General features: G+C 46.1%; 1 protein-coding gene across 6 annotated transcripts in view; it reads right to left on the bottom strand.

Annotated features, from left to right (window-relative positions):
* Nucleotides 1-12,023, bottom strand: part of ABCA1 (ATP binding cassette subfamily A member 1) — a 99,812-nt gene that overhangs the window by 63,757 nt on the left and 24,032 nt on the right. For 5 of the 6 annotated variants that reach the window (XM_082336638.1, XM_082336635.1, XM_082336639.1 and 2 more), the window contains exons 4-5: nt 6,739-6,880; nt 5,733-5,854 (exon numbers count right to left, since the gene is read on the bottom strand). In XM_082336638.1, coding sequence (XP_082192764.1) covers nt 5,733-5,854; nt 6,739-6,880 — 264 coding nt within the window. Of the gene's footprint in view, nt 1-5,732; nt 5,855-6,738; nt 6,881-9,222; nt 9,511-12,023 lie in introns of those variants that run through there. The other variant, XM_082336640.1, reaches the window with a different exon arrangement.

Here is a 12,023-nt window from a genome sequence, read left to right as displayed (position 1 = left end):
GAAACCTCTGAAAGTTCATGGACAACAAGTATCATTTTTCTGGTAACAGATTTAATGCTGCAGCAGATCTTTGTGCCTAAACCTCTATCAACATAATTTTATTACTGTAATCTCATCTTTGGCTTCAAAATATTAAGGAAAGCAGAAGTAGACTCTATTGGAAGTGGTAACTGTGCAAATGTGTAATTCAGCAAATGTCATGCCATCTCACAATAAAAGCTGCATAGCTAACTGCCCAACACACGACTTGGGACCCACGCTGCCATAGGAAGTCTTCTCCACCTTTGCCTACTTCCTGACTGTCAGCCTCCCAGTTTCAGTTTAGGACAGAAAAAACAACAGACGCATTGGATTCACACAGAGACTTTGGCCACTACCTGTAGTAAGGGACTTAAAGTGTCCTTCCAAGAATATTTTGAAAAGGTTTTTCCAGAAGATCTTCAGTTGCCTGAACAACTTCCATTCACTTACAAAAGAAAAAATTAAGGACACTCAGGTCTGATCCTGCTCAGAGACTCAGTGATTTGAAGAAAAAATTAATTAGGCAAATGTGGGAAAACTGCCATGCATACCTGAATCTTCTAATTGCCCGATCAAAATGGCACACTACAAAACCCTTTGTGCAATCCAAGTACCCAGCATTGGCAGATTGTTCCACTTGCTCCATCCCAACAGACTGCCTCTGACCAAAGCAGAAATCACACTGGTTCCCATGCAGTCCCGGGCTCCCCTTCCTGGCTGGATGCTTTGGGCTGGGAGACAGCAGCAGCCAGGAATGCCCTGCGGAGTCCCGCTGAGCGCAAACGCAAAGTAACCTGTACTGAAAACACAAAGGTAAAACAGCCTTCCTACCCGCCCCTATGAGTCAAGATCTCTCTACTGATACCACAGGGCAGCATTTTTGGCAACATTTTCCCCAGCCTAAAGGAAAGGCAAGGATCTGTGTGTCACTACAGAGCACAGTATCAGAGAACCTAGTTGCATATTGACGTGCAACCGTGCAATGGCAGGAATGCCACCCTGCTGCAGTTGGTGTCTGCAGGTCTTTCCGGGGGTGAAGGCCACCTGGACATATGGTTTGTTAGTCCTCATTCTAGCCTGGCTGGTTTTTGCTAGGATCCTTCCCAAGGGAAGTCAGGGAGGAAACCAGCTCAATTAGGGAGACAGCTTAATTAGGCAGCTATAAGAATCAATTCAAATGTTTAGCTTGAGGGCGTGGGGTCACTTTTGTTAGGGAGAAGACACTGCAGAGGAACTTAGCTATCACCTTCCCGTCATCTAGCAGATAAGGTAAAACATCCCATTTCCCTGAGCACCCTGATCATCATACAGGAGGACACACACCACCAGAAAGCCTCTCCCAAGGCTGCTCTTCAGCCCAAGCCCTCCATCATCCTTTACCTGTTAAAATAAAAGTAGCACTATTAGCACTGACCAGACAGGCTGCAAACTCCTTCAGTCCCAGCATCTGTCCGTGCAGCAGGGTGCAACATCGGCAGAAGATGCCACCCAGCTGATGTTTCTCCTACACCATGTGTGATACTAACCCAGCAAACAACTGCGAAAGGCAGGGCACATATGGAATAATAGCCCAACATCTGATGCAATTTCTTAGGCGATGTTTGTTTCCCTCTGCCTATTTCATTGCTCCATTTTTGTTTAGTTGGGTTGGCTTCAAGAAAAATAGAAACATGCCCTTTGGGATCACTGAAAGCTAAGAGCAACGAAGTAAGTACCAGCTAGACTGGCTTACATGTGCAACTGTTAGCAACAACCAAAGAAGGTGGCTTTAATTTTAGCTGCTGATTTATTACCCCATGGCACTGCAGAACAAAGTATTTGGGAGCCCGGTAGAGAGAAGAAAGAAATAAAGAAGTAAAGAAAGTGTCTCTCAGAGGCAACAGCAAGCTGTATCTCCACCTTTCAAAACTGGAGGAAAGCTTATTTCTTGCAAACACTTTATCCTCTGCTAAAATGGCATTGAGGCCAGTTGCAAATCCAGTGCCTGCAAGCAGTGAGCCAAAGCTACTGCAGGTGGCAGTCCCAGCAGCCATGTTGTGCTCTTGGAAGCGCCGTCACCAAGGTCTTTGACTCTCTGTTCTGATTTGCACTCTGCCTTATCATGAGTGTTGAAGACCTTGGTGACATCGCTGGACAGAGATGTAACAAATGCTGGGACGGAGAGGGCACCTGGCACCTGCTTGCAAAATTGATTATGTTAAGGTATGTGTGTGCCTGCACGTAGATTTCACTGCTCGGGGCTTGCTGAAGGTGGCCATAGAACAGCAGCGCCCATACAGCGTGACAGCCGCCTGTGCCGAACTCTCTCACATCACCTGTTAGTGCTTCATCCCGGCCAGAAAAGGCGCTAACATGAAGCAAGGGTGGGCTGTTCTCTTCTGATCACACCTTCCCCTCTCTCCACCAGAGAGCTCTTCTGGAGCTCAGAGGAGCAGAGAACTGCAGCCACTCCTCAGACTCCTGGACAAACAGCCCTGTTATGAGGGATTACCTCCCATGTCATCAGGAAGTGACTGAGATGCAAAGCCTGCTGGCATGAGCGCACAGCACTGCCTGAACAAAATCTGAGTGTCCTACTTTGTCTTTAACCAAGACACTGACTTGCAGGCACCTGTGTGAGCACCCTGCCATCTTAAGCAAGTCTCCCTTCCCCAGGGTTCAGTATATGCCTAATTTCAGACCAGGCAACGCTAACAGTCACACCTTGAACATTAGCTTGTGGGTGTTGTTTTAAAGAAGATTGAAGTGAAAGGACTTTGGCAAATGCTCTTTAAAGAGATTCAAACATCTGAAGCCAAATACAGACACGCATGCTCTGCATGACTAGCATTAGAACAAAATCTACACCACAGCTCCATGTGTATGCTAGTAATGGAAGATCACCTCCTGAAGCCTGTTTCAAAGCCATCAGGCAGCAGTGGGAAGAGCGTGTGGAAGCAGGACACCACCCCAGTGTGAGAGGGGATGAGGGAGCTGCAGACTCCAGCAGAGCCCACATCACACAGCAGGGAGCATACGGTCCCTCCCACAGGGGAAACAGCAGCTGCAAAGCTGCATCTGTCTCCTCCACTGATTCACGTGGCTTCAGGACCAGGCCAGAGCTGGAACATAGGAGGTATTACAAATGTTTTCAATTATTAGTTCATCAGGTAATTAGCCCTCCTGCTAATTGGGGAAATACATGTATAAAAGCAGTGCTTTCAGGTTTGGAGGTGTGCTTACATCTGACATCCACTCCTACTGTCTTCCTGGGTTCCCAGAGTCACTGGAGGAAATGCCCCAGAGAGGAAAGGAGTTAAGCATTTCTCACACCTCATTGTCAACAGCAGCTGAAGGGCTGACCTGTAGTTCCCGTCGCTGCACAGGATTCTAAGCACTGCTAAGCATAAATATACAAGTACTTCTAAGACTAGAGGATGCTGTTTTATGCATGCTGTCAGAGAATGAATTGGGCAGCCAAGGAGTGGGCAGCAGGGACCCCCAAGTTGGAGGCTTTGTAAATGAGCGTATCATGAGAAGGACAAACAGGCTTTGTTCCCTATAAGCCTTACCAACAATGGGCAGTCTGTCATTCTAATGACACAGAGGCTTGACTTTTTTATTACACATTTGAAATATTTTATTATAGAAATACGATCTTCGATGACTGGTCTGAGGCATATTTTTGCAGTCAGTCTGCTAGTCTTTATAGTATAGAGAAACATGAGCCTTCTGACTTTTGACTTGTACAATACTCCCTATGCGAAATGCTTCTTGGAATCACTCCTCCCCCTCAAACCTTCCCAGCAATGAGAGCTTCAGCATATGGCTTTGACGGTTTTCTTGTAAATGTCCATGTCTGATGTTCACTGCATGTTTCAATACAAAACACTAGTATATACTCTCTTTGGAAGAGTTAACTTGCAGATACTACTGTGGGCACAAAGTGTAAAATCCAGTAACAACATCTGTCATTTTGACAGAGAGCGCTTGTTCCCCCAAGACCACCAAGTCAAACCAATGGTTTGAAGAGGTCCATGAAAAACAGTATTAAACCTCTCCTTGGGAAATAGTCCCAACTTAGCTCATTTTGGCCGTGTTCATTACGTGTCCGTCTCTGCACAAAAGGTTCCCTCCACATCCTCTCCGCCTTAAGACTGCTGCAGATTTAGGTAAAAGCACGATGATGCCACTTACCAGTTCTCAGAGGAAAAAGAGGGGAGCCTGGCTGTACCGATATTGAGCCCAGCAAGGAAGGGTGTCCCTTATACATCAGTAAAAGTATCAACTAATGCTCAAAGCGTCAGTAGACCACAGTATCACCTGCAGATCTGATCACATCAGGATTCTGCACAGCCCTGAGAGGGAGAGAGGAGGGCTATACATCCAAGACAAACCCCTTGCACAGTTCATGTCTGTACACACAGCTAGCACACATCTGCCAATCTGTCACTAACAATACAGATTATTTCAAAGGGACCTGCAATGTACTTACTGAGCAACACAGGAAAGGATGTGAAAACACTACCTCTGCTTTAAAAGTGTGCTCAGGACACATCAGACATGAAACTGTTCACATCACACTGGTCAGATATTCTTCCTCCTGCTTGAGCCACGCTCAAATGAAGAGAGCTAGGAAGAACCACAACTGTAAAACCAGTGACAACTTTCACAAAACACTAAAATACCACCTACGTTCAAAGAGCTCCAGGTGCCTGGATAGAGGCTGTAGGTGAAGACACTTCATGGCTGTGTTCCCTGCTCTATTTCTTTCTAAACCACTACTTTGCATCACTTCCAATAGACACATGCAGCACTAACACAGCAGCCAAGAGAAATAACCTTTCAGAGAAGGGTATCCCAAAACCCTGTAAGAAGCTGCCATGTCAGAGAGCCTTGGCAATAATGAGAGACGTGCCACATTTCCCGAGACCGGGCAGAGCTGTTTCATGCCCCAGCTCTGCTGCAAGCTTCCCGTGTGATCTCACACTAGTCACTTATTCATCTGCACGGGACAGGAAGGCACACCAGACCTCTCACACAAGCTAAAAATGGAAGGATTCTCATTTTTCACTACAAACGGGGCTGTGCGAGCCCCCAAGACAAAACATTTTCTTTCAGATCCTGCCAATCAAAATCCTGCCAGACAATAGCAGAGAACAAAGTATCCTACACCAAACAGTCATATCGAAACAAAAAAAGAAACCAAGAAGGGAAATGGAGACCTCACTGTCAGATAATAATCAGCTTTGAGTTTGTAAACTGGAGGCCAACATCAGCTTTTCCTCATCTGTGTTCTTCCAGCACACTTCCCTCTGGAGCTCAGGCGGTAGAGCACTAAATTGTAGCTATATTGTGTTCACTGCTTCACTGACAGAACAGCAAAATAACTGGTGTTTTCCAAGAAGACACACTACTGGGACCTCTTTGAGAAAGTCAGCATTTTAACTGACTTCAGTGGGCTGAGGATTGTAATTTCACATTCAAAACAGCTGCTATTCTTGGCATTACAGACCATCCCTTTTCTCTTCCACCAAAGCAGCTAAAGAACACACAAAGCTCTGACACAGGAGAGGCTTAAGGTACTTCTGTAGGATTGGAAAGGGTTTGATGAGCTGTAAATTATAACCATGCACGTCCCCATTATGGTACATTTCAGAAATTTACACACATGCAGAATTAACCAGACCAGAAACGCCAGATGTAGGTGGCTCTTTCTACTATGCCATTACCTGAGCCAGAGGAGTTTCCCAATTTGCGCAGTTTTCCCAGGACCTTCTGGACATCCTTCATGCTCGTGTCCTGTTGGCTGTACAAGAGTAACCTCTTGGCATCTGAGAACAGGCGGGAAACGCTGGTGACGGGAAAACACAAAAACAACCAGCAGTCATCAGCTCTGTGAGCCAGCATCCGCAGATACAGTTTAACATCCCAATTCCAAATGTCAGTCCCTTTCAGTTATGCCACTGCCTTCTCCAGTACAATAAGCCCTTTCTTCAGTGCCCACCCTGGGACAATCCAAGGAGCCTAATAAAAGATGGCTGCTAATGCAAGGTCAAACAAAGTTACATCGGGAACCTCCATGCATTTGAAAGCATTTATTTAGGAGTGGGATGGAGAGGGCCTCCTGCTGCTTGTAAACTGCTTCCTCTTAGAGGCACAATAATTTAAGTATGTCCTTGCTCCTTTCAAATACTTTTCCAGGTTGCAGACACATTTTACCCTGCATTAAGCCTAACTGGCCTGACGGTATGAATGCAGCAACCAGGGCAGGGTATAAGGAAGCTGGCCATAAATTGAGCTTTCTGCAACACATTAGCCAGTAATAAATGACAAATGTCAGGGAGCATCCCCCCGACATGCTCTTCAACTGCCTCTCAGTCTACACTGTTCATCTCAGAGGTTCATTAACCAGGGAAAGGGGCTCTCTGAAAAAAGAGCTTACACCTTGCCTTTTTATGGGCCACATTCTGAGCAACTGATAAGAGAATAGACTCAGTCCTTGCCCAGGCAGAGCTTTTCATTCACCAAGAGCTTCAACTGCTTGGACTTGGGGATACTGCACACCTAGCTGCTACCCTCTGAACTTGGCAGCTGGAAAGCTTCGTACTTCAGTGGCAGCAGAAACAGAAAAACCCTCAATCATGCAGGGTTACACAACTAGCTGGCGACTTCCAAATATCCCTTTTCCACATGTTCCCCCAAGAACAAAGATGAGGAAAAAGCAGGCAGACTCACATGGAGGCATTGAAGTTTCCAACAATACCAGGGGATTCCCCAGGAGTTGGGTAGCGGAAACAAGGGTTGTTGGCGTTGCAGATGATCCCCTGTATCCATGGCAAGGTTCCTGCTGAAGGCATAGCTTTGTTTGGGAAGTGACCTAGAACAGAAACACAAGAATCAGGAGACAGAAACACAGGATACAAGCCACTACTACACAGCATTACATTTGAAGGACAGTGCTAATCCTGTGCTGGTGACTGCCCCAAATTGCTTATGAGAGCGCAGAACAGCCAACATTAAGAAGGGTTGAGCTCATGTTAAGTTCCCCAAGCAGCTCTGGCCTCCTCCACTTAAAAACTACACCTTGTAAGCTTCTGTAACAGAAGCTCTTTGCTACTCTCATCTTTGCAGCATCGTTTTTGGCCATGCTGACAGGGATATAGTACTTCTTGCTGAGGAATGCCCAAGGGCAGGCAACTCCAAAGCCTGGCAGTAGTGAGCACATGCACACACATGCCTTCTAACCAGCTGTACTTCTATGGATTTGCACGCTTGACTAACACAAGAATTTGGCTTGAGGCCACACAGACAGCTTCAGTCAGGGTCTCGGTTCTGAAGACCCATAATATTTCTATTCAGTCCTTTTGGTTTTCAAAATCTGCTCACCTCAATTACACATGCTGTAAACACCAAGCAAAGGGTCAGCAATTGTGGGGTGGGTGCCTACATCGGTTTCCCTGAGATCAGGATGTCTTGATAATAAATTGGCTTGAAAATATTGGCTTGATTTCCAGACAATTTTAAAAGTTTAGAGAACCTAAAACATTTAGGCACCTGTCTGCCATATTTCAAATCTTTTTGCTAAAGTCTAACTCTTGCTACTAAAGACCTACTTAAGTCATAGCCCAGAGTTTACATCTTGTTTACATTCTGCATTCCGGTGAAGAGTTAAAGCAGTAACAAACTACTCACTGCAGATCTCTACCAGTACACCAGTCAGGCACTTGTGAATCTCTTACCCTCCAACGATGGGGGAAGAAAGGCTTCCCCTGTATAATCCTGCACCTTAGACAAGCCGCCGGGCTGCTTTCTGCAAATGAACTCCCTTCCTGACCCCACACTAGGAAGGGGAGCGCTGAGGAACGTTATGCCCTGTCCTCAGTATCTCTCACAGCCACGCAAAGCAGCTACTCAGGGCTTTGATCATGAGATGCACGCTCTCCCCTCTGGTGCCCACCTCATCCTCGCAGCGTGCCTGCAATCACACGGGGGCCTGGCTCCCTACCTCCACAGCCACAATGGAGGTACCAAAGCCCCAGGAGGAAGAAAGGTCAAAACTACTGAATTACAGCAAGGCTGGTTAATGTAGGTGGCTGAAGGAAGATGAGGAGCTTATCAGCCCTCCCTGGAGAAAGCCAAGGACTCTGTCCAGGAGAAAGGTAAAGGAACCGACAGTTCATTGTTTCCAGTACCCAGGGGACTGTTTGTTCCCAGTTCTCCGTTTAAAATAGAAAAGCTATTTACCTGAGCTCTCTGGCTTTTGTTTCATTTTGCTTTTTTATTCTTCTTGGCTGAGGGGCTTGGGGGGTGGAGGGAAGAGGAAAAATGCTAAGACTTTCAGGTTCTTTTTGTAAAACTTCCCAGAGAATCATCTTCTCTCTCCTCCATGCCTTTTATTTTACATGGCTAAGAACTCAAAGAAACTAATATATTAAAGGCAATATGAAAAGACGAAGGGCGCACTGGAATTCATGGTAATTTTTTACATACAGTGATGCATGTAACAGCAGTTTCTCCAAGAATAAAGCAGAAATCTTCCAGTTTTAAGTCAGATGAGTTACACAGAAAACAGTGTAACAGCACACCATATTCAATGACATTGCTGCAAACATCTAGCTTTTCAGTAGAGATTAAAGTCACTTTTTGGACAGATTTTTTTTTTCCCAAATGAAGTGCATTTTGAATACCTTAAAGGGTCACAGGAACAGAAAAGAAAAGCCAAGCTCTACAAGACAAGTCAGCAACCTTGCTCAACAGCATTCTGTGCCGGTTTTGCCAGGAATAGAGTTAATTTTCTTCATAGTAGCTAGTATGGGGCTATGTTTCGGATCTGTGCTGTAAACAGTCTTGATAACACGGGGATGTTTTTGTTATTGCTGAGCAGTGCTTACACAGAGACAAGGTCTTTTCTGCTTCTCACACCACCCCACCAGCGAGCAGGCCAGGGGTGCACAAGAAGCTGGGAGGGGACACAGCTGGGACAGCTGACCCCAACTGACCAAAGGGATATCCCATACCATATGACATCATGCTCAGCATATAAAGCTGAGGGAAGAAGGAGGAAAGGAGGGACATTCAGAGCGATGGCATTTTGTCTTCCCAAGTAACCATTACACTCAATGGAGCCCTGCTTTCCTGGAGATGGCTGGACACCTGCCTGCCCATGGGAAGCAGTGAATGAATTCCTTGCTTTGCTTGTGCGCGCAGCTTTTGCTTTACCTGTTAAACTCTGTATCTCAACCCACGAGTTTTCTCACTGTTACTCTTCTGATTCTCTCCTCAGTCCTACTGGGGGGGAGTGCGCAAGCAGCTGTATGGTGGTTAGTTGTCGGTTGGGGTTAAACCACGACAGTCCTTTCTGGCATGCAACGTGGGGCTCGAAGAGTTCAAGATAATAACAAATTTAACTGGAATGTGCTAGATCAAATTTATAGCTGTTATTGCTGTTTAGATATTAATTGGCAGGCTCCTGTGCTTGCCATGGGGCTTGCTTGCCTTACTGTATATGAGGGTCTAGTCCTCATTAGCAGTTGCTTTCTGCTTTTGCTGCTTGCTGTACTGCTTATCATATTACTCTGCTGTGCCTGGGAACATTTTGATAACGGCAACGACCATGTGCCTGGGCTGGCAGATGGCCAGGGCATTGCTGCTGTTTGTGCTGCTGTACTGGACAGGCTGGAACTCCAGTGTGAACTTGAGTTGGAGGGACTGTGACCTGTGGATAAGCCCATGTGGGAGCAGGACACCCCAAAGCATCTGTGGCCATGGATAAGCCCATGCCACAGCAGGTACCTCTCAAAGCATCTGTGGCCATGGTTATGTCTGTGCTGCAGCAAGTATACCTCTGAAGGGACTGTGGCCCAAGCTGAAGTCCACGCTGGAGAAGGTATACTTTGAACTATCTGTGGCTGCGCTGTCCATGTGGCTGTCCATGCTGCAGTAGCTACATCTTGAAGCATCTGTGGCTGTGCATGAGGTCATACTGAAGCACCTCAAAGCATGTGGCTACGGATAAGCCCACAACAGAGCAGGTACACCTTTGGAGGGACTTAGCCATGGGTAAGGCCATGTTGGAGTAGGTTTACTTCTGAAGGGACTGTGGCTGTGGGTAAGGCCACGCTAGAGCAGGTGTATCTCTGAAGACATTTTGGCCCATGGAGAAGGCCACACTAGAACAGGTGCACCTCAAAGCAACTGTGGCTGTGGATAAGTCTATGCTGCAGCAGGTATAGCCCTGGAGAGACTGTGACCCATAGATAAGGCTCCACTTGGAGCAGGTAAACCCCTAAGGGACTGCAGTCTGTGGATAAGTGCAAGCAGGGGCAGGGGGAAGGGGAGGAGTTCATTGCAATGTTAAAACCAATGGTCTTGTCCAAAGGGACCAGGAGTGGAGATAGTAATGGAAATATCTTTAAATTCTTGTAGACCATGATTTGACTTGCATGTTATAGGAATTACTGTAGCAGGACCCACCTGAACCCACGGAAGACAAGCCTTACAAGAAGCAGTACAAATGCAGCAGTGACCCAACCTGAGCTGGCTTTCATGCTCAATAACTCCACACAACACACCACCTCTCCTGTCCTGAGTGACCACCATCACAGATGGAGCTCAAAGTCATGGACTAAATGAGCTCAACAGACATTTAAAGACATTTTATAGGGGTGGTCCATGGACCAAGGGAATGATCTGTGTATTATACCAAAAGATGGGAAGGGGGGTGGCAGTTAATGAGGTTGTACTGGATAGTATGGTACCTGACCATGACGTAAATGGTATGGAATAAGGAGTGGAGTATGTGCTGGTTTTGCCTGGGGTAGAGTTAATTTTCTTTATGGGGCTATGTTTTGGATTTCTGCTGTAAACAGTGTTGATAACACAGGGGTTTTTTTGTTATTGCTGAGCAGTGCTTACACAAAGACAAGGTCTTTTCTGCTTCTCACACCACCCCACCAGCAAGCAGGCCAGGGGTGCACAAGAAGCTGGGAGGGGGCACAGCTGGGACAGCTGACCCCAACTGACCAAAGGGATATCCCATACCATATGACATCATACTCAGCATATAAAGCTGGGGGAAGGAGGAGGAAAGGAGGGACATTCAGAGTGATGGCGTTTTGTCTTCCCAAGTAACTGTTATGCATGATGGAGCCCTGCTTTCCTGGGGATGGCTGGACACCTGCCTGCCCATGGGAAGCAGTGAATGAATTCCTTGCTTTGCTTGTGTGTACGGCTTTTGCTTTACCTATTAAACTGTCTTTACCTCAACCCTCTTCCAGTTCTCTCCCCCATCCCACTTTGTGTGTGGTGCTTAGTTGCTGGCGGGGGTTAAACCATGACAATCTAAGATGTCTTCTCTGGCTGGTCTGCTGAAAGACATGTAACCATCTCTTAAGAGTTAGCAAAATTTTCCCCTGTGTTTTCAGAAAAAGGTTCTTCGTACTAGGCCAAGCTGCTAGAAATAAAAAATCCTGACTGGAAGTCTGATCACAAGAACAGCCCAATCCTTAGTAGTTCTTCTCCTGAAACAGGAAAAGAGAACTGAAAATCTTATCTGTTTGTTGAAAAAGACTATGTCATTAAAATACTGAGGCTATCTGGAGGCTACAAAGCACTTGCATGCAGCTCTGTTACTGCTATCATCAGGCATTACCTGCAAGTGATTTCACAACAGCATACAGCACTGCCACTACAGAAAACAATCCTGTTTCCCTTAAGGCACCCACCAGGTTGCCACAGAGTTGACCATGAACTCAAGGTTTCTTTCTTTCTATCTCTGCTCACAGTTCAGCAAAAACTGTTCCACTATACAACACATTTGTATCTGTCAGCATATGAGTGAATGTTCAATGAAAGCAATCCAGACTTAAATGAAATAATTTAGTTACTTGTTCTCAGAAGCTTTTAGAAAAATGGAGAGAAGTTAACAATGGCCTTTCAATACTTAAAGAGGGCTTATAAGAAAGATGGCGACAGACTTTTTAACAGGTCCAACAGCAATAGGACAAGGTGTAATGGTTTTC

The sequence above is a fragment of the Platalea leucorodia genome, assembly GCF_965183815.1.
Source record: "Platalea leucorodia genome assembly, chromosome: Z".
NCBI classification, from domain to species: domain Eukaryota; kingdom Metazoa; phylum Chordata; class Aves; order Pelecaniformes; family Threskiornithidae; genus Platalea; species Platalea leucorodia.
The sequence above is the reverse complement of the archived record's forward strand: the minus strand, read 5'-3'. Positions and strand labels throughout refer to the sequence as shown.